Source organism: Thunnus albacares, chromosome 14, assembly GCF_914725855.1.
Source record: "Thunnus albacares chromosome 14, fThuAlb1.1, whole genome shotgun sequence".
Lineage (NCBI taxonomy): Eukaryota > Metazoa > Chordata > Actinopteri > Scombriformes > Scombridae > Thunnus > Thunnus albacares.
This window is the reverse complement of record NC_058119.1, coordinates 15,052,889-15,076,440: the sequence shown is the minus strand read 5'-3', so window position 1 is coordinate 15,076,440 and position 23,552 is coordinate 15,052,889. Positions and strand designations below refer to the sequence as shown.

The following is a 23,552-nucleotide window of genomic DNA, read 5'->3' as shown; positions in this document are numbered from 1 at the left end:
ATTTGATGATTAATTCGAGTAAACAGTCTCTGAAGAAACATCACCCTATCACTGGCGGGATTATTTCTCCCCATTTTTTCAGGGACGTAATATACCTGGCAAGCTGAGTTCACTACACACCTGCCTATGTGATGTCAAAAACTGGATGTCACCAAATTTTCTGCAGCTTAACTCAAGCAAAACAGAGATCATCGTAATCGGTTCCTATGCACATAGCAAAACAAATCCTGCCGTCCGCTGGTTCCCTGTTGGAACACAACCAGTCTGTTGCAAAGAATCTCGGCATTTGGTTTGATAGTAATTTAAGCTTTGAGCAGCACACAACAAAACTTGTGCGGTCTTGTTTTTATCATCTTTGAAATATTTCCACAATACCACCCGTTTTATCTTTCAAAGACACAGAGACCATTTTACACGCCTTGATCTCCTCACACCTCGAGTATTGCAACGGCCTCTTCACCTGCCTCAACCAAAAAATCTATAAATCGGCTCCAGACCGTGCAGAAGTCGGCCGCCAGGCTTTTAACTAGATCCAAGAGAAATGACCACATCACACCTGTATTAGCCTCCTTGTGCTGGCTCCCAGTATGTTTTAGAATTGATTTTTAGATCTTACTGCTGACTTTTAACGCTCTTTATGGCCTGTCTCCATGCTACATATCTGACCTCTTAGTCGCATATGAGCCAGTATGTAGACTGAGATCCTTGGGCAGAGGTCTTTTATCTGTTCCCGAGGCGTGGTTGAAAACTAGAGGTGACAGAACATTCGCAGTCAGAGCCCTGAAGCTATGGAACGAGCTGCCTGAGGAAATCAGGTCAGCAGAATCAGTGACCTCTTTTAAATCTCTTCTTAAAACATACTTTTATCGGAGAGCTTTTCCTGATTTTACTTGATTTTTTATTGACTGCCTTTTTGCTGGCGACACTGTATTGGGTTTGATTTGTTTTATTTGCTTATTACTCTACTGGAAATCGTTTTTATGATCTGCTTGTTTTGAAGGTGTTGCCTTGTGTGAAGCACGTTGTAATGTGGGTTTAGAAAAGTGCTCTATAAATAAAGATTATTATTATTATTGCTATTATTATCTGTTGAACACAGATGAGGGTCGGGAGGAGGCCATCAGCATTCCAGGGACCAATCTTCAAGTGCTAGAAACTCTCTTTCTACTCACATCTGCTGTACGTCTGAACCTCCCTGCTTCATCTTTTTTTCCTAGATCATCTTCTCTCATATCTTTCCCTCCCTTGTATCCGTCTCCTCTCCCTCTCCTCTGTGAGGGAATGGAGGTGGGGAGAAATGGCAGACTTCCAGGTGACCTGCTACTCATGACATGACACTGGTTGCCATGGTGATTGCCCATTAATAGCCAACAGGCACTGACATGTCCACAGGACACGGTTGTGGCTCACGCAGTGAGGACTACATACGTGCGTGTGCTGCTGCACGTGTGTCTTGTGTGGGTGTTTGGGTGGCGGGTTGAATGCATGATCCACGCTTGAGAAAATGTGTGAAAGCTCGTATGTGTGTGCGCGCGTGTGAATGAAGCTCCAGAATAGGCCGCCTGTCTGTGTGAGGTGCAGTACTTTACGTGTACTCAAGAAATCATCTCTGCTCAAACTGTTTATTTGAACACAGGGAGGGGGTGTTAGGTCCACAGCCAAATCGTGTGAGAAAGCTTGTAATGCCAGATGGCATGTCCAAATGTGCCGATCCGCCATTTACAATGTGTCAATGACTCTAGAGTTAGACCAACTATGACTATACAGCCACAATAACACACGTTTAGACATTTTATATCATGAACACAAGCCCACTCGCGCACTCTTTTAAGCCTGTGTGAGTCACATCACAACGACCATCAGCTCACTGATAACAAATGAAGAGTGCGCCTGACTTGTTGACCAGTGACCATGGATGTGAGGTGAATTGTTTGTTTTTTTTTGTGTGTGTATGTGTGTGTGTGTGCCTGTGTTGACTTGACTCTAGCCCTGTGTGCTGATTGGTTGCTCATACCTTGATGTGTCTTCGGGCTCTGTTCACATAGTTACTGTATCTATGGCTGTGTCCCTGCTCATCGCCAACCACACCCACTCACATTGCCTTCTCTTGTGTTTGCTTTCGCCACAATACCATCTCACTTTACAAAGCCAAACCCTGCTCCTCTTTTACTGTCATTTCATTTTTTTGTTATTAATTAATCTCACTCAAGGCTATCCTAAAATCTCTGGTGTAGCCTTCTTGTCTCTGTGTGTGTGTGTGTGTGTGTGTGTGTGTGTATGTGGGCACGAGTAAAGCTCCTGAGCTCTGTCACCTCCGTGGAACAGCACGTGCCGAGCAGCAACAGTGAGAGATTCTCGGATGTATTTTCCTTTTCCATCCCTTGTTTTTCCCACCCTTCCTTTTCTCCCGACTGTGATTTCTGCACACTGGAGCAGAAGTAAGTGTTTTTCACGGAGTGGGGCACAGGCAGTGTGTGTGTGTGTGTGTGTGATAGTGTGTGTGCAGGAGGAGGAGGAGGAGGAGGAGGAGGAGGAGGTTTGGAGTGTGCGGGGATGTGATGTGTGAAAGGGGAGGGCACACAGGTACAGTCTCCGCTCTCTACATCTCAAGGGCCTCTCCAACACACATGGTCCTTTGTTTACTCTTGTTTGTGCGTGTATATGTCTGAGCGTGTTTCTGTATGTTAGTTAGTGTCCATGTGCATGTGTAGCATGAACGTGCATGCATCTGTCATCCTGCTTACGTGTGTTTCTGATGATCGCGTTTCTGTGCCAGAGCGTGCACAAGCCTGTCAGCTTGACTGTGCGTCTACGGTGGAGTGCTCATCTCAGAGTGATCATGAAGGCTACTTTTGACTTTAATCTCTCCTGAAATCCTCTTCTTCTCTCCCAGGTCACTATTCCTCTTTTCTTGCTCTTGTTCTCTTGTTTCTTTTCCTTCAGGTCCCACTGTCACAAAACCAGCGCAAATCCACAGTGGCGGCTGTACAGAAGTGACACTTCTCCAAAGTAGGTCAAAGTTTAGCAAAAGTCACTCAGGGGCTTGATTAAAACACTCCATTTTGTAGCGATTGTGCATTTATAGCTCTGTGAATTTTCACTTTGAATCCAATTTGAATCACATTACTATGTAAAGCTCCCCTGGAGACGACTCACCAGCACTGACACTTAAAAAAAAACAAAAAAACGCTAATCTTAAACAATCATGAGCATGAACAAAAAACAATTTGAGGATGTCTTGATTTGTTATAATGAGATATTTTTTTAAATCATAAGACCTTTATGAATTTAAGTCTGTCTGTGCACTTCACCTTCAAAGTTGTACCTCTTGGGCCTCTGGCATGTTAGCATTTCCAGGCACATTTTTTCCTCTGATACCCAGTCTAGACGTTTTGACTGAAGCATGACTAAAGCTTTACAAATCCACTTCATATAAAAATATATGCTCTGAAATGGAAATAGCTCTCAGTTCAATATTGCAAAAAGTGGACGTTTGGATATTTAGGTGTGTGCGAGCAGAGGTACACGAGATGTGTGACGAGGAAATTTCCTTAATCGATAGTTGGCTGCGTTAACAATTAATTATCAATTAATCATTAATAATACGGTAGACATTTTTCCATAATAAAACATTTTTTTAACAACTGATGTGACCTATGTTCAACACAAAATCAGAGTACATTAAGAATTTAAAGAGTAGATCAAGTAAACACCAAGTTACTTGAATTATAAATTAAATAACACAAAATAATGACTTCATTTCAAATTGCGAGCTCTCACCCCCGACTTTTGCCGTCTTTTCAACAACTGGCCCAACATAATCCAAAATATTGTAGTGAGGAAAATGTGGGGGAGGGCCTCTATCTCCCTGTCTTAAAAATAGATTTTAGTAATTTGACAACCTGCCAGGGGCCCATTAAGAGGTGACGCTGGTGGCTAAGGGGGCCCTCTGCCTCCCCCTCTTGGTAGAAATGGTTCTGACCTAACTATAGTTTGGAGTGGTCTTTATTGACTGATGTGCATTTTGATACCGTGTTCCATTAGTGTGCAGTGTACTGATTGCTGTTTGGTACTGTGTGCAGTGTTTCTCTCAGGGTTTGATTATTCTAATTCACTTACAGTGCTGTGTGTTGTAGGGTCGTAGGCTGGCTGCCTGTGCCTATTAGGGTATGAATATTCTCTTGCCTCTGACACTGGACCAGTTCAGGTTAACAAAGGTGGTGGCAGCTTTATACTACCTTAAAATCAACTAACAACTAAAGTTTATTACGGTATTAAACACAGTAAGCAGCTGCACAACTTCCAACTTCATTAGAGAACATAAATTAGATCAGACTATATGTGTTGGACATATCTAACAATTCAAACAAATGTGACCCATTTTTCCTTCATCCTTCATTTTTACTGTTGAAGGCTGCAGCCTTCAACAGTAAAAATGTTATATATATATATATATAAATAACCCATTAGGAAGTTCAGTTTGACAGGGTTTATATTAAATAATACACATGCTTTATGTACATGATTGAGTGATGTGTGTTGTTCATTGTGGCTAATGTTAGTCCAGCTGCTGGAAACAGCTGCTCAGCTGGAACAGTCCGGAGATGCACATATATTGTTGCTTCAACTTGCCACTGCTAAAATGCATTTATACTCGGAGCAGGGAAGTATCACTTATATTTCAACATTTAAGTTTTGATTTTGTTGGAAGCTGTTAGCGCCGTAGCTACAGCGCTGCTCTCTGCTGTCTGACATTCAGCTCCCAGCCTGCGTTAACCGAGCAGCTGCTCTCTGCTTCTGTTCGAGACGGTAATATGAGCCTCAGATAGCTAGCTAAATCATACAGCCACCGTGAATTTCACAACTTTATGCTGCAGTCAGTGTTCATAAACACGACTGCCTCAGTGAATGGAGCGAGACACGCTGCAATGTTTTTCTTCCTTGGATGACAGGGAGGTGCTTTTTATAATTAGTGTGGCCCTTATGGGCGGTCAGCAAGCACACTTGTTACTCTATCTCATTAAACATGAAGAGACACCTACAAAAAAATCTACAGTACAGTTCAGTTTTCTGACAGTTACACTGCATGTCCCTCGTCTGCTGCATTATCACTTAATATATTTTTAATCCATTAAATTATTAACAGCAATTAATCATTGACATCCTGATGTGTGACATAGAGCATGTTTTACGACCAGGTTAATCACCTTGGTCTTTAGTGAGGCTCTGTGTACAAGCATCACAATTGGAATCCAATAGAAGTATTGATTTGCTGGGGCTGAAAGGGTTGATCACCAAAGTACCAGTTTGTTGTCAGAACAATGAGAGGATCAGATCTGTCAAGCGTTCACTTTCAAGTCTGACCTGAAGACTCAGAGAATCAGTGTAGTAGTCTATTCTCTCTGTTTTGTAAAACTGAACTTGCACTGGTTCACTTCTTTGACATCTTATTCCACTGTATACCTGCTGTGATCAGTCTGACATCAGTGCACTAACAGCTACAAGTACCGAAACATACATTGCTCAAACACCGCATGTTTGAATGTGCGAGATTTATCTAACCTAGATCAGGAAAGAGGCAGAGGGTGTGAGATACCTGTGTTCGTAGGGCTGGTCATGGCTGTGGGTAGGTTGGTCGGCTCCCCCAGCACCAGGCGGACTCTCTTGGCGTGGGTTTTGCCCTGGTAGTGGGACTGGGCCACAATGGCAGAAGTGAAGAACATGTTACACAATGTACAGCACTTGTTCCTGTCCACCTCTGTCTCTGCACAGTCCTGCAGGAGGAGAGGAGGGAGAGGAGAAGAGTTAAGGAAGAAAAATGGACCATGGGGGGGTGGGGGGGTGAAAAGGAAAAGAGATGAGTGGAGGTGATGAAAGGAATGATGTGAAAAGCAAGGCAAAGAGAAGTGAAGGTGAGAAAAGGAGAGAAGAGATGAGAAATGGAAAGATGTACACTTTGCACTTTGTGACACACACACACACACACACACACACGCTGATCAAATATTCATCTGTCTCTCTGGGCTGAGATTGTGGCTTGGCCCTTTCACCGCTGCTGGTTCATTACTAATGATGAGGGGGAGTTGCTCCCTCCAGAGAGGGAACACAAACAAAAAGACCAACTGCCTGATTGACACAAGTGTACAAACACACACACACACACGCTCATGCACACAAATACACACACATACATAGAGAAATCAAGCAATATTCCTCCCTCTCTCTCTCTAGCTGTTCTCTATCTCTGCTTGTCCCTGCTCATCACTATGTTGAAAAATCTAAAAATACTGTATAAAACCAGAGTGGCATTTACTGCAGGCAGCATGAAATGATGAGAGGTCATGAAAATGACTCAAATTCACAAATTTTCAGAAAACTTAACAAAGGAACGATTGATGGAATTGTGCCATTTGCCCGTAAACTTTAACTTCAACAAGCAGAAAATGTTTGTACATTGAGGAAGCATTTCAAATATAGACTTACAGAAACTCCAACTGCACTCTTTTTTTCTTTTTCTTTTTGACAAAAACCTTTGTGATTTACCATGACAATGCTCCCATCAAGCAGCAACTACCACGGCTCCAGGCTGAAGCCAATGTGAAAGCACCTTTAAGTGCAATGTTACCTCAGCCGCTAGATGCTGGCTCCAGAAAGTCCCTGACTTCAATTAACTCCCATTTAAAAATCGTCAGCTTCTATCTAGTCAATCATTTTTTTTAACAAATTATTATGGCTGCAACTACTAAATGATGGTCATTTTGGATTTTTTTTGCTCCGTTCGATTGAAGATTTGAAGACTTAATGTAGGCTTTGATGTCTGCCGCCCGGGGCTCACGCTGAATCAGACCATTGCCGCAATATTTTGGTCAGTTCAATGTTACGCGCTTTGGGGCGTGTTTCAAGAGCGTGTTACTCCGCACACCTTATTTGGAAGGTCCTGGCTCCAAATGGAAAAGATGGCGCCGCAACCATAAGCAACAACTCTGGGCTACAAACTAGCTCCAATGCAAACCAGTGGGTGACTTCACACCTCGCTACGTACATCTTTATATTCAGTCTATGGCTCCCATGCACAAAACGAGGTCCAGTAATGATTTTACCAGTTTGGTGTGGAAAACCCTAAGTGGTCTGTACAGAGCTCTGACCTCAACAATCATCCAAAACCTTTAAGATGAACTGACACACAAACTGTGAGACAGGCCCAATCACCCAGTATCAGAGCCTGGATTCACTGATGTTCTTGTGATTGGATGAGGGCGAAGAGAGGAGGCTGTTATAGCAGCAGATTAATGCTCATAGTTTTAGAAATCGACGATTAACAAAAACATATGGGTGTTATGTTTGGGCGTCCACATACTTAAATATGTTTGACAGCATGGACAATATATTAATTTAAAAATAGATATCAATTGTGTTTCACAACGAGAGTACACTAAGAGTAGCAGTATTTCACACTTTCTCCTTCTCTCTGCTCACATTGAACTTCTACCTTCTCGCTGTTCATCCAAGCTTTTTTCTCTTTTCTCTGCCTCTCCTGTTTGCACTTCTTTCTTTCCTTCTTTCTTTATTGTCTTTTCACACCAGCGCTCTCTCTAATCCAGGTGTCAAGTCGAGTTGAAGGAGAAAAACCTCAGTCGTGGGGAGAGAGAGGACAATAATAGAAAAGTGTCTGCGACACCATATCTGGGTGTGTGGGTGTGTCTTTGTGGACGCGTGCGCGCGCGCGTGTGTGTGTGTGTGAATTTGCGCGTGCATGTGTGTGTCTTGTGTCAGCCCTGGTTAGCATCAGAGTCAGTGGATGTGAGAGTTAAGGACACCTTTACCTTCCAGGCTTAGCTTTGTCTCTCAGCTGTCCCATCTCTCTCTTGTTATTTTCTTCTCTCTCTTTTTTTCCTCTCTCACTCTCTTCTTCTCTTGCTTTTTTCTCTCTTTGCCTTTCCTTCACTCTCAGCCCCTCTCTCTCTCTCTCTCTCTCTCCCTCTCCCTGCGTCCTCCCTCCCCCTCTGGGCACCAGTCTCAGTGACTCTGTGTGTTATAGGATGAAATATTTATCTGTATTGGCAGGGCCTCACTGCCACCTCTCCTCCTTCCCCCTCTCCAGCCTCCCCTCCTGTCCTCCCCCGTGTCTGTCCCCGCTGTGATCCTGTTAAAGGCTTGCTCCGAACTGCACCCCCCCCTCCACCTCCACCCTCCATCTCCATCTCTAACTCACTTTCCTTCTCCTTCTCTGTAGGTACAAATTAAACGTATTGTGCTGTATTGTCACGGTGGAGCATTGTCTCATTTTGCCAGGAAGATAATGTGTGTGCATGTTGATTTGTGCGTCTGTATGTAAAGTAAAAACAGCTCATCTATATTTATCGCATGTTCTTTATTCACGCTTGTATCAGGGGAGCCACAGTGCCCATGAGGATGAGTCTCACTTCTTCTCTTTTCTCTCTCCTCTCAGGAAAAGTTTCCTCCCTCACTCCACCCATCCCCCACTTTCGCCTACATTTCAGCTCCCTTATTATCATCTCTCCTCGTTCTTTTTCACCTCCTCTCTAATGTGTACTTTCTGCTCCTCCTCTCATCTCCTTCACTATTCATCCTGTTGTTCTTTCTCTCTACTTCCCCCCCCTTGCCTACTCTGTCTACCTCTTCTCTCCCATGGGCAACGCTGCTGTTCGCTCTACCGAGATCTTGTTGTACCAGGATGAGGGAAAATCAACCGTAGTGAGCCTGATGTCCCACTACTGCGTAGTGGTTTTTTTGGGGGGGGGGGGGGGGGGGCTGAGGACAAACAGGCTGAGACGATTCCCTGTGGAAACCTGCAGTGGTCTCACCTGTCAAAACACATGGAAAAGTAAAAGAAGCCATAGACAGAGATGGGACTGAAACACAAAACATCATCTACTGTACTTGAAAGAAGAAAGGCAATGCAAATCCTGTCTCACAATAACAGATGTTTCACCAGGGATTTAGTCACAGTGCAGGAAAAGTTTTTAAACAATCTCAAGTGTGTGTGGATGACTGACATATGAATAATTGTCAGCTCATTACAACCGCCATTCTACTTTCAACAATAAGCCGCATCTCTGACTCACTGTTTTCCTCCTTCGTGTGTCTCCGCTGAATGTCATCAACCTTTCTGTTTCTTAAATTTCTGATTTTTCCAGATTTCTACCCGCGCTCATTTCCATCTTCCTCTCTGTTTCGTCATTCACTGTCTCTACCTGTCACACAGCACCCACCTGTTGAGACCGGTTTGCAAGCAACCTAATTGTTGTGTGTGTTTGTATGTGTGGATGCCGTATGTACGTTTGTTTATCCGCTGCCTGACAATGATGTCTGTATCTCTGAATATTTTGTGTTTGGGTGGTTTCATCCTGCTTATGTACCTAACAATAGACTCCTAATTAGCTGTGTTTATCTTCCTCTCCTTCTGTTTTGCTATCTCTCTGCTCCTCCTTATTTCTTCCACTGCTCTGTGTCGAGGCGCTGTGGGAAACATTGCTAAATATACACATGAAGCAGCACAGGGAAACAGACGCACTCATTTGGAGTTTGAAGAACGGCTGAAAGTGTAAATTGAAAGGAACTACGGTGCAAATACAGCATTAGTGAAGAATAAAAGGCAAGGGGGAGAAGCATTTTTTAATCCGCTGCCCTTTGCACAGGTAGAAATCTGCACAGACGGAGAGATGGAAATAAAGAGCAGGGTGGAGAATAGGGGAGAAAAACGGATCAAGCCCCCCCCCCCCCCCCTCCCCTTTCATCTAGGAGCACCTTCGCGACCTACTTTCTCTACCTTGGTTCTGTGACAAACACTTTCACCTCCGCACACGAACACAAACAGACACACAAAGCTCAAGGCATGGCATTTTATAGTGGGTAGACGCTGGCATTTCATTCACTCCACAGAAAAATCCCTTTCTGCCGTTCCCATTGGACTGCACCATGTCAATCAGTGCGAGAACAGAAGGGAGGAGGAAAAAAAAAAACACTCAGATGAAGTGCAGAGAAGAGATGTGCAAAACTTCCCCTGGGAGCAAAAAAAAAAAAAAAAAAGATGAAAGAGATGAAAAGAGAAAAGTTCATCCCAAATTGAAAGGTGAAGAATTTCATCTCACGAGAACCGCTCATCTTACATCAGTTTTCAAGCATTGTCAGATAATCAATGTCACATCTCTGTGTGAAAGGTTAGGAACAAAGTACTAGCTGCGGTGCGCACAGTATGTTACAGTATGGTGGATGAAGTGTGTGCATGTGCACGTGGTGTGTGTATTTAGTGTCCCATATGAGGTGGAAGCCAGGAGGGGCTGAGTCATGTCTTACTCACTTAGGGAGACAGATGGAGACGCAGGTGTGTATATTTCCACAGTATGTGTGTGTGTATCTGTGTGTGTGTGTGTGTGTGTGTGTGTGTGTGTGTGTGTGTGTGTGTGTGTGTGTGTGTAAACCCATGTGCCCTGGACATGCCAACTTCATGAGTGTATGCAGTGTGGTGCACATGCATCACCTTTTTATGTCTTATTTTACAGCTTGTGTTAAGAAACAAGATTCCACAAGCAGGTGCCCAGCAGGAGTCTCACAATATGACATCATTTACATTTTTTTGTTTTTTAAATCTATTTGCTTCCCAGTTTAGTTTAGTCCTTCAAAAATGTTGAATTTACTTGATTTTTTTTCTCCTTTTTCTTTTAGATTGGACTTCAGTGGTCTAATTTTTGTTACAAGGGTAAAACGATGGATCTAGATTATAGTTAATATAGTTATGCAAAGAGACATGATGAAATGGTGCGAGGATGGAGCCTTGAGGGACACTACATGTGACAGAACTGTGAGGGGACTAATCCACCCATGGACATAAGGAATATTATATATAGTAAAATTTGAAACAATCAAGTCTAGGTCAGTCCAAGACATGCCAAAACATAGCGTCAGTCTATCAACATGTGTGGTCTAAAGCAGTAAACAGATACATGATACTGTAGCTGTCATGTGACATACAGACAGCTCCTACCACAGATAGTTGAACTGGCTCCTTACATTTTAAACTATTAAACAGACCTGTCTTTATGCTTTTGCCTTGCTGGATTTAATTGACAGAAACTGAAACTGGAAAAAAAAAACCTTTAATCTGTTTCCTTTTGAAGATGTCTGCTCGCAGCCTCAAACATACCAAATTTGTCAGGGTTTTAAACTCTGCATTGCTCTTTCGTCAAGTGCAACCTGAAATCAATAGTTTGGATTTCTTGTCCGAGGACAGAGGGTCATTGCCATGCCGAGGTAATTGGCCCTAAAACTGCAGCCCAAGGTCTTTGGTCTGGCACCACATTGTTTTTGGAGATGCTCCATCTCTCCCCTCCTCTCACGCCCTCCTCCCCTCCCCTCTCTCCCTCTTTCTGGCACAGCTAGATTTGTCAGTTAGTTTGATAAGATTTAATTTTCCACCAGCTGTGTCCTCAAAGTGTATACTGTATGTGTCGTGAGTGTGTGTGTGTGTGTGTATTGTGCCATGTGGGACTTATGGGCTTGCAGGATAAATGGGGCACACAATGTACTATGGTAAAGTGCCTTCTTCACAATAGTCCATTACGTTCACACTTCTCTTTCCATTTCTGTCTGTAACTTACTGTTTCTCTCTCACTCTCTCACCACACACACACACACACACACACACACACACACATACAAAAACAGATGTAAACACGCAAAGACCCACAAAGTCATAATTAAATCAACAGAAAAATAGCAGCACGGTTCGAAGCCTAACAATTCGCAGAGGATGCAAATGCAACCTCAGCATTTGCTACAATTGCGGAGCGGAACCCACGAAATAACAGACGTCATTAATGCACTGACCTCTCTAGCCATGGCCTGCAGTAGTCAGATATAGAACTACTTGGCGGTGTATGCCTCTGCTAAACCTTACCAGAAACACCAGAGCTAAGGCACAACCTCTCTTGGGGGGAATCTGAGCACACAGACACACACAAATACACACAAAAGATCAAACAAATACTCCCATGAGCACTTGGCTGCCACGGCCAAGCCTGAAAGTGGACAGGGATAGTAGAGGATTATACTGAAGAAAGTAAACTCTGGTCTTTTGTTGTTTATATATGATCAAGGACATGAAGACATGCTGCACATTCACACATGTCAGCAGGCAAATATTTGTCCACTCACTAATGTGCTAACTGGTACTACAGTTCGGGTTAGCGATTCTAATTTGGAGGAAGAAAATCTCATTAACATGCAACACAGGCACACACACTCAGTGACAGCATACTGGGTTATCTGGCCTCAGTCTCTTGGAAGGTGGTCCTCCATCTTCAGGGTGAAGCATGTAGAACAGACGCACCTTGTTGGCATGTTTCTTACTCTGAGAGAGAGAGAGACAAAAAGAGAGAGAGAGTAAGAGTGTCAGCCAGTGAACTGAGTTTTATTTTATCAAGTGAACCAAGTGGAAAAAAATCAATGACTGTCACTCCATCTTGGCACCTCCCTCAGAGCTTTTATCTCTGTTTCAGCTGATGATGCTAGCAGACATTTTGCCCCCGGCTAGGTGACTAATGGCCTGGGCCAGCCTCAGCTTTCGGGGTAAGATGTTGGGTAGAGGAGGAGGTGGGGGGAGATGAGAGCTCTTTGCTTCACTTGAACATACTGGCATTGTACTATAGTGAAAAATGGCTATTATAATATACCAGAGTCAAAGGTAACACCTTCAAATGTCTTGTTTTGTTTGACCACAGTCTAAAATCCAAAGATATTCAGTTTAGTATCATGTACAGACATGGCTGAAAATATTGGTACCCTTCCACCTTTTTTTTTTTTAAAACTAAATTTTCTCTGTATTACGTTGAAACTGACAGAAGTATATGGTATATATCATGCTTTATTTCACATTGAATATAACTGAAACTTTGCTTTTGATTTACAGCTTAACATATTATTTAATACAATAAAACAAATGGAAATGGCCAAAAATATTGGTACCCTTAACTTAATATTTTGTAGCACAGCATTTAGAGGCAATAAGTGCAGTCAAGCGCTTTCTGTAACTCTGAATAAGGTTTCTGCACTTCTCCACTGGTAGTTTGGCCCAATCTTCTTGAGCAAACTGCTCCAGTTCTCTCAGGTTTGATGGGTGCTGTCTCCCAATTGCAAGTTTCAGCTCTTTCCACAGATGTTCAATGAGATTCAGATCAGGACCCATAGCAGGCCGCTTCAGAACGGTCCAGTGTTTTCCTCTCATCCACTCTTGGGTGCTTTCTGATGTATGTATGGGCTCATTATCCTGCTGGAAGACCCATGACCTGCAACTACGACACAGCTTTCTGACGCTGGGCTGTATGTTTCGCTCCAAAATGCCTTGATAGTCTTCTGATTACATTTTGTCCTGCACAGATTCAAGGCAGCAAAAGAACCCCAAAACATCACTGAGCCTCCGCCATGTTTCACAGTAGTTATGGTGTTCTTTTCTTTGAAGGCTTAATTTTTTCTTCTGTAAACATAGGGTTGGTGTGATTTACCAAAAAGTTCTAATTTCCTTTCATCTGCCCAAAGCACATTCCCCAGAAGGACTGTGGCTTGTCAAATTGCCTTTTGGCAAAGTCCAGTCTGGCTTTTTTTGTCTCTCCTCTTAGAAGTGGGGTCTTCCTGGCTCTTCTACCATGGAGTCCATTTCCATTCAGACATTGACGGGTGGTGCAACTTGAAACTATTGTACCTTTAACTTGAAGAAGCTTGGATCTGTATTGAAGTTTTCCTTGGTTCGTTCTCGACCAATCAAGCAATCCCTCTGTTCAATCTGAGGCCAATTTTCCTCTTGTGACCACATACAGAGATGTTGGCTATAGTTCAATTGGCCTTAAACTTCTTAATAATGTTGGCAACAGTGGTCACAGGAACAACAAGCTCTTTGGAAATGGTCTTGTAACCTTTACGTTGACCATGCTTGGCTATTACTTTTTTTCTAAAAGTCTGTCTTCAGACCACTCTCTAGTTTTACTTCACTTTTCCATGTTCAATGTGATGCACACAGTGGCACAAAACATCAGAGTGAGTGATTTTCTCCTTTTAAACTGGCTGCATGAATGATTATAAGATTGGAAACACCTGTGGACCTAATTAAAACACAATAGTCTGCTTAAAGTTTCACTTCAAATCAATTATGTCTTACAACTTCTAAAGGGTACCAATAATTTTGTCCAGGCTATTTTAGAATGTCTTTGTGGAATAAGAATGAATTTATTTATTTTCACAACTTTTTTGTTTTGTTCCACTGCAAATCAAACACAGACATGCATTGATAATAAAATCTATTTTAATTTCAACACTGTTCAGGGTGACTGTAGCATTATTATAACAAAATGCAAGGGTATCAATAATTTTGGCCACGTCTGTATGACAAAGAAAAGAATGAAATCATCACATTTGAGAGGCTGGAACCAGTACATTTTTGCTTAAAAAAAAGACTAATTGATTATCAAAACATTTGCTGATAAATTTTCTGTCAGTCAACTAATTGATTAATTGACTTATCGTCGCAGCTCTACTCAGATTACAGTAAAATTACTTTTTAAAGATTAAATTTGAAATCAATAATTAATAGAATATAAGCAAAAATGTTTTTTTTAAAAAGCAAACAATGTTGTATTTTAGCCCCACCTGACTATGTTTTTGTCTGTCTCCATCAGAGAGCTTTACACTCAAGTCTCTGAGCTATAATAAGCAGAACTATACAGTAGGGTTTACATGAAAGAACAGCGAGTTGTCCTTGAAGCTGCTAACTGTCACTTTACTGAAGAACAATGAAAATCACTGGATGTACACTGCAGGAGGAAGATTACATTGCATGTGAATGTGTTAAGACGCCCCTGTGTGATTGTGTACAAGGTTGACACAGCTATCTTGCTCTGTACATATCATTTTATTGGCAAGCTCTGACCTTCACTCCCTACTATATAACATCTATTATTATCTATAAATTCCACTGCTGGTGCAATTTTCCATGAGCAAGTGTTGACACTATTAACACAGGCATTGTATCTTTACTGCCACATCTTTAGTCAAATACACATTATTGTAACACAGAGTGTCGGCGTAATAGTCAAGATTGTAATTATAAGAAGCGCTGAGGGAGAAATATGTGTATTGGATTGATGAGAGATGGATATGATTAAATCAAAATCACAGACTCTTTATTAGATGTATTAAAATGGCTCGATCCAGAGCTGGAATTCCCGAGGGAATCATTTAACTGTTTATTCGTGCGATTTTTGAAATTATGTTTTGTAGATGAAAACGTACGAAATTTATATCATGGCGGAACAGGCGAACGGGAGACTCTGACAAGACACTGTACTTGCTGCTCCAGTGCTTCGATTGGATCGTCTGCCCCCGGGACAAGACCCCCCCCTTACCTCACATGCCTCCTCACTTGTCAGACTACTTTAATGCATTTTGTCAGAGCGTGTGTGTGCGTGTGTTTGTGTGCCTGAGTGTATGCTCGTGTTTAGAGGTGTATAAATGGTCATGTAGTTGATAGCTCTGGGATATGGGCTAAAAGCGAGACCTAGTGTCACCATGGTTACCCTGCACAGACCCTCAGTGCTCATCCAACTCTAATGGACTATACTTGTCTCTCTGTCTCTTCTTCTCTGGTTTCCTGTCAGTAAAATGAAGTTGGAGGAGACAGACAGGACAGAGGACAACAACATAAAAATATCTGCCACACTGTCCCTGTGTGTTTACAGGCGGTATCTCACTCTCACACTCTGATTTACATTTTTAACACTAGGCAGATTGAGATTGAGATAGCTCTTTGTGTCAGATTAGGCGATCACAGTATCATAATGTCTTGCTGTGACTTATTTGGGAGACACGGCAGACTACATGTTGGACCAGTCTTAGCTTGCTGTCTTTCATGATGGCACACCAGACCCAAGGGTGATGTGGGTGGTTGAGTCAAATGGTTACAGGTTCACTGTAAGGAAATAAAACATTGTTCCTCTTTTGCTTCGCTATATTTACAGTTGTTTATGGTTGTGCAGTCTGAGCTCTTACAGGCTAATGTTGACATGCTCGTTTTTTTGTCAGGCGTCCCAGATGCTCTGCTGGTTGTCCTCCACTATAACACACCACTAGAGCTGCAACGATTAGCCGAATAATTGATTAATTGCCAACTGTTAAATTGATCGCCAACTATCTTGATAACCAATTAATCGATTTGAGTAATTTTTTAAGAAATAATGTCCGAATTCTCTGATTTCAGCTTCTTAAATGCAAATATTTTCTGGTTTCTTTAGTCTTCTATGACAGTAAACTGTATATCTTTTGCTTGTGGACAAAACAAGAAATTGGAAGACATCACCTTGGACTTTGGGAAACGGTGACCGACATTTTCCAGAATTTTCTAACATTTTATGGACCAAACAACAAATCGATAAATCGAGAAAATAGTTGACAGATTAATCGTTAGTTGCAGCCCTACACACCACACGGGCAACTGTTATGCCCAACACTCATTTTTGTTCCCGACGCCGTGTTGGGTTTGGTTACTGGGCTGAAATTGTTCAGCCTGAATTTGGTGCAAGAGGCACAGGTGAAACTGAAAAGGGTGAAATCCCTCTGACCTTAAATCCAGGCTTAATTTCAGGCTCATTTTTGATGTAATGTAATCCCATTTCAGGGGCCAGTTGCACCAGTTAGACGTACACCCGTTCGTAAGACTAGGCTGGACATAAAATGTGCCTAACCCCTAAGGCTATCTGCTGCACCATCTAGGTGTAGTTCTACATCTGAGACTAAATCTTACACCTAGTCAAAGGTAGGTGTAAAGTGAAAAGTCTTGTCTAGTTTGCAACACACTCCAGCTTTCACGGTTCGTTCGCGCTGTGGTTCCCACGGTCCTCCCCAGGCAGAAGAGCGCATGAAGGAGCAGCATGAACCAGCAGTTCAACTCAAGATTTTAGTAAACTGAACTCAGTTTAGTAAATTTAACCTACCTCGAACGGAGTAGTGGTTTATAAAGGTTCATGCAAATGTCCTAATTCATGTTTTCTTTGGTGTTTGCTTTGCCATTAAAAAATATATCACACTGGCAGAAATTTGAAGAGTCTAGTTTGACGTCCACACTGTCCTGTCCTGACGTCCTGCTTTTTCTTATTAGTTATGGCATTGTTCTGTTTGCATGCTAAAATATGCATATACTTACTTTAGAGTTCAATATTTTTTCTGGTTTCACAATATGAGTAATTTAATTGTCTGAGCAGGTTGTAGATTTCAGAAGAAATGCAGCCCCACCCGCCCAACCCTGCGTGACTTCTTCTGCTTTCTGGGAACCATCATCAGCCAGGACCTCAAGTGGGAGTTGTACATCAGCAGCCTCACCAAGAAGGCTCAGCAGAGGATGTACTTCCTGTGGCAGCTGAAGAACTACAACGTGCCAAAGGCAATGATGATGCACTTCTACACTGCCATCATTGAATCCATCCTCACCTCCTCCATCACCGTCTGGTAAGCTGCTGCTACTGTAAAGGACAAAAGCAGACTGCAGCGTACCGTTCGATTTACCGAAAAGGTGATCAGATGCAATCTGCCGTCCCTCCAGGACCTGCATGCCTTCAGGACACTGAGGCAAGCAGGAAAGGTCATGCCCAACCTCTCCCACACCGGACAAACTTTTTGAAACGCTCCCCTCCAGCAAGAGGCTGAGGTCTGTCAAGACCAAAACCTCATGCCACAAGAACATGTTTCTTCCTGACTGCAGCCGGACTCATCAACAAGCCCCGGGATCCCCACTGACACGGACTCAACCCCCCCCTTCCCCAACATGAACATTACACGTTACACATGCCACAATCTCTCATTTGCACTTCAGTGATCTTTGATCCTACATGGTGCATTACATTAACGAAACTCCTGATCAATATCCTCTACATTCATTCCATTCTCATCTATTTAATGTTTAAAATTCAATCTGTAGCTGCTCCTCTCACCAGAATATATTCTATATTTTATATGTTACATTTTATTTTATGGTAAATTCTTCTTTTGTATATTATTTAGGGCCTCTTAATTTTGTGTGTAATTTTGATTGTATATCTTTGACCGCTACGCACCTTAACAACACCAAGTCAAATCCCTCGTATGTTAACTGATTACCTACTTGGCAATAAAGCTGATTCAGTCATTTGTAATCTATTTGTTGGCGCCAGTAAACATGGCAACTATCACTGCGGCAGCATGTGTCAGCGTGGACGTGCACCGTCTACGCTGGACATAGCGCCTAGTCATAGTTTTAGATGGTGCAACAGGTGTAAATATTTATCACAAGGCTGGATGTAGCTAAGCCCGGCGTACGGCTTAAACCCAACTTTATTACATCCAACTGGTGAAACTGGCCTCAAAGGCTTTGAAGCTGACTAAAGAAGCACTTAAGTTGACTATAAAGTCACTTGAAGGTCACTTGGATTGACTAAATTGGCCATCGTGGGTAAAAAGAAGCATCAGTGTCACATTAGGGTACAGATATATCCTTTTTGAACAAGGCTTCAAAAAAGGGCACCACGGTACTCTGAGCAGGCCCCTTTTTCAATCCTCTGTATTTTTGTAATCCTCAATGATCTCTTTTCTTTAGTCTAAAGGGCCATCCACACCAAGAACAATAACTATAATGATAACTATAAATATATAGTTTTAAAAATTGTTCTAACTGGATTAGATGGCGGAGTCCACACCGCAACTATAGCGACAACGACAGTGGCAATATCGTTGGAATCACTTTCAGAGCGATTTGATGAACGATAGAAACACTGACGCCAATCAAAATCCATCTCCTAAACCATATGGCAAGACAAAATCTCCATCTAGTCTGACATTTCCAGTAAAACTTCAAAACTGCATATGTCATCTTAATTCTGGAAACTGACTGATGACTTTATTTTAATGTGGGTTTGCTGCTTTCTCACCATGGACTGACACACTGTAAATTAGAGCAGAATGACAGCCAGAGGTGATTTCTTTAGATAGGTTTATCTCTCTATATTATACAATGATGCTGGAACTTTGTTCTCAACTATAATGTAAAAAAATGACAAAGTTAGCAACCCTTTTAGGCTTCAGATCCATTCTCATACCATGTGTCCGTGCCACAGCGCAATAAAAGCTTGACATCTCTGCATTTTTGCGCATCGCGCTTCAGTGTCCGCTACCGTCAGTCAGTGCAGTTTGGTCTGTAAATACACAGCAACTAGTATCCTGAAATACTTCTGAGCAACACATTGAATCACCACCTGCCTGTGAGCCCATACCCCTCTGGTTTTCTTATTCTTTCTCTGGGCAATATACAGCAGTAACAAGTCATCAATATCCATTTTCCTAAGCTGCTGACACAGCTGGAGCACACAATGCGTGCTTGGCACCAAATCAAATTACAGAACATTATCGTTCATAAGTGTGGATGCTCACATTGTTATCATTATAGTTATTGTTATGGTTATAGTTCTTGGTGCCCTTTAATCCGTTGTCTGTTGTCTTTAGTCTGTTTTACTATGTGAATGAAATGTGCTCTACAAATAAAGTTGCCCTGTCTTGCCTTGGCTCCTGTCCTCACTGACCCTATAATCTAACATTAAAAAACCTCCATCCAATGATTTCTTTCCGTGTCTCCTTGATCTACTGACTTCTTCAGAGACCTTTTGTGCGTTAAGGGTGACACTGAAGAAACACAGTGACTCAGCTCGCCCATTTGGGCGAGCAACTCAAGGCTGTGTGTTTTTGTCTGACTTGGGTTTAGAGACAGAAATAGATTACTGTTAAGTGGGGTTGGTACACATGCATGCAGACACATACACACTGTCGTTGTCCCTGCTTAATTCTCTCCAGATAAGGGTCTTGTCCTCATTAGTGTGCTTGTTAATCTCAATTGTGCCTTATAATCAAGGACGACCTCAATGCAGTACACACACATAAGCGCACATGCACACATGTGCACACTCACACATACATCCTAGTTAAATAATGCACAGGGCCGATGGCCATTCATTAAATTACTCTTGGGGAGTCTGCTGAGAGGACTACATTAAAACAAAAAGTGCGTGTGTTTGTTTTTGTGCGAGTCAGTGGCATTACCATGCTGCATTAAGTCTATGTATAATGGATGAGCACTGTTTTGAACGGCACAAGCACAAATTGGTACAAATAAGCCTAATGCAAAGTGTACAGTGCAGGAATCTGCCTGTCAAAGCAGTAATCATAGCATTTTTTGTTTTGTGCACTCAGTCATCGGTGTGTTTCTTTACTTGGCGTGTGTATGTTTAGTCCTGACAAAACGAGGAAGCAGAAAAAAATTCCTCCAAACTGAGAGGAGACGACTCACCTCATAGTGTGCAGTGCGCTGGGACTCGGAGATGAGCTGGGCATTGCAGATGTTACAGTAGCTCTCTGTGAACAAGCCTCCATCCACGACGCCAGCAGACTTCATCTTCATCTGAGACTACACAAACACACACCCACCCAAACATACGCAAATATGAATATGATTAAAATGCAGAATGGAATAAAATGTCAGTGAACCTTACAGTATGTGTTAGAGGTGCATGAACATGCATGTGTCTCATCTCAATGCAGAAATGGTTTTCCTTTAGAACGACAGACTCATCATGACAGTTCAGCCCAAAATATGTTGATCTTCTGTCAGAATATCCTCTCATGGATGATTTTGGCTCCAGTCTCGGAAACAATAGCCTAAGGCTCTGGCTTGAGTTTTTGCATTTCATTTTGCATTACATTTTTAGGAATCATTAAGAAACATTGATCATTCTTCCTTAAACTTTCTTGATCTTGCGGTAAGAAATAAAAAGATTGACCTTCAATTGGGATCGTATTTAGACCCTTTTCTCTGAATAACACCTGTGCTTTTCCTACTATGACGAGAAAATATCAGCTGTGAAAAAGGTCTATATCTGGACTTGGTGATGGCCAAGAACAACCATTGGTTTAAGCTCTTCTCTGTGGTTTTTGTACACTGGGCTCTAGTAAGTAACAATCACAAAATGTCTTACCAATTTACTCTACACTTGCTGTTTTAAATTTTGACTTTAAATTTTGAAAGCTAATAAAAGGCTTTCCCCTGAGACGCAGGAAATAATAATGCTGTAAAGGGAATAGTACAGCCAAAAGCAACTTTGTCTAGGATTACAGTCTCTGAAGTAAACTGTTAAAAGGTCTCTGGCAAGATTTTCCTGGTGAGAAATGGTGTCATAAAACCGTGTCAGTGCTGGGATTGCCCAACCAGTAAAACCATGGAGACCTGAGCATCCCACTGGGAGCTGTGGCTGTGGATTCTTAACAACCTGGCAAGCAGTGTTTTCGTTCGCTTTTGTACTGAGTACCATAATAGAAAACGGTTTAATGATGTGCTCTGGGGTCTTGTGTTCAATTTTCTATTCTCTTCATTATGTGTGCCCAGTAGGCAGTACTCTGACAGGGTTAGAGTGAGTAACGGGTCTGTAGGGAATGGTCCAGGAACATCAACCGTTAAACTGGAGGAGATCTTTGCCGCAAGGATGCGACAGGACGGGGAGCTTGCAGGGGTAAAGTGCTTCATTGCCCAAGATACATGGATGCTGTAGAGGTCAGCTCCAATAACTCTGAAAGAATAAGTCCTTTGATGTGTCTTGATAATCACAGGGTGAGTGATAAAATCAGACAAAATCTACTCCATGTGTCAGCAGGGAAATATTGTGACAGGAATTGGTATTCTTTATCTCTGGCCCAGTGTATAATTACCTTTAGCCACTGCACACACTCAACTGTGGAAGCTCACACACCTTTACACACAAAGTAGAAGACTGGTAATTACCCCTGTCTTTTCTCCTTGTCTGTTTAGTGCACCCAGGACCTTCCAATTAACTACAGACATGCTGTATAGACACGTCATCCATTATCTACTTGACCCTACAGTTCGACTCTCAGACCTGAAAATTAAATGGAAACGCAGATACATTTGATTTAGAGCGACACGCTTTATCGTTTCCAATACGCTATTTGTGTAAAATATTCATTCATAAAAGTCACTGATGACAAGCTGGAAACTTGTTTTGTCTAGAGGCATTATTACCTCCACTATTTGAAGTGTCCTGCGAGACACGATGGAACAGAGATATTTAGCAAACTGACACATTAAATTTGCTGCCGAACAGGTGCCCTAGAAATTTTGCAGCAAGAAAAAAAAGACCTTGTGCTGTCTGTCTGGACGTCAGCCAGGCAGAGGCAAGTCTGTCTTTTAATCATCCGGCTAATTATAAGTGATTGTGACTGCAGAAATATCCGTATCTTCCTAATATCTCTATTACCTCTGATTATTACATGCAAGATGGGAGATGTAGACTAATTAATAGAGACAATCTGTTGGTGAGATTTAATAGAATGGCAGGCCCAACGAAGCGAAAAGATGGAGAGACAGATAGTGGGAAAATAATGAAAGAGGGAAAAAAAGAGCGTGGGGAGGGAAGGAGAGGTTTATAATTGGTGCACTGAACGTGATATCTTCATGTTTCAAGGGTTTAGAGTTAAAAGTGGTTTTATTCTCACCAAATTAAACCAGAGCAGTTGTTCATGGACTGTTACTGTATGTCATCACATCCCGTTTTTAATTTATTCCATCTTTAGCATCAATTTTGAAACGAGCACGAACCACAAATAGGCATGTACACATATACATATTCAGTATCAGCAGACAGTTCAACTTCAGTTCATCTTTTAATTACATCTTTATAGTTCAGCAATCTACGGTAGAGTTCCAGTGTAATTTGCATCTTCACTCAGATGCATTCAGAGGTCACTATATAATTGATGATGACAGAAGTGTGTAATAAATAGAGAGTGGTTGTATAAAGTCAATAAATGCAAGCAGAGGCTGATAAGAATTCAGCAATCAGAAATTTAAAGGCCCTGAAAACCTTTTTTCCCAATCAGGCTTTGACAATGAGTTATTTAGTCCTATGTAAGCACAAAAAATATCCGTCAAAGTTAGAACAGTTTTGATTATTTCACATCAGACATTCATCTGTTCTGTTTTGTCAGTGCTGTTTGAAATTGGTGTGAAGGGACTGTCACATTGTGTACTGTGCACCAATCAGGATTTAGCCCTATTGGAATCAAAATGAGACGACGGCTTGTGGGTTTTTTTTGTTGTGTTGTCAATCAAATCTGATCAAATCACACCATCACAGTCTTGAGTAAGCAGATGAGTTTGGGTTTTGAGTGTTAAAATCTTACAAAATAATACTTGAGGATATTTTTTTCAACTTGGGTCATTGGTTATAATACTATAGAAATATACATAAAGATCCCATCCAGTGATATTGTAAGATATATAAATATACTTTGCTTGTAATAATAATAATAATGTAATGTGTTTTTTTCTACAATAAAAGACCATTTACCTAATTAAAATCCTTAAAATTACATCTACTCCTTCTCCCTCATTGAAAACTCAGAGCCGATGAACCGATGAGCTAATTTCAATTTACTACAAGAAACTTTTAACTGATTAT

The 23,552-nt window shown here is 41.8% G+C and overlaps 2 protein-coding genes across 5 annotated transcripts in view; one reads left to right on the top strand and one right to left on the bottom strand.

The window, feature by feature from the left end:
• golga7bb (golgin A7 family, member Bb) overlaps positions 1 to 23,552 on the top strand; it is a 210,159-nt gene that overhangs the window by 64,471 nt on the left and 122,136 nt on the right. The gene's annotated exons all lie outside the window — the stretch shown is intronic.
• Positions 1 to 23,552, bottom strand: part of zgc:171482 (zinc finger protein) — a 59,988-nt gene that overhangs the window by 25,747 nt on the left and 10,689 nt on the right. For both annotated transcript variants that reach the window (XM_044373004.1, XM_044373005.1), the window contains exons 2-4: positions 20,372 to 20,488; positions 12,278 to 12,370; positions 5,597 to 5,774 (exon numbers count right to left, since the gene is read on the bottom strand). In XM_044373004.1, the coding sequence (XP_044228939.1) occupies positions 5,597 to 5,774; positions 12,278 to 12,370; positions 20,372 to 20,488 (388 nt within the window). The remainder of the gene's footprint in view (positions 1 to 5,596; positions 5,775 to 12,277; positions 12,371 to 20,371; positions 20,489 to 23,552) is intronic.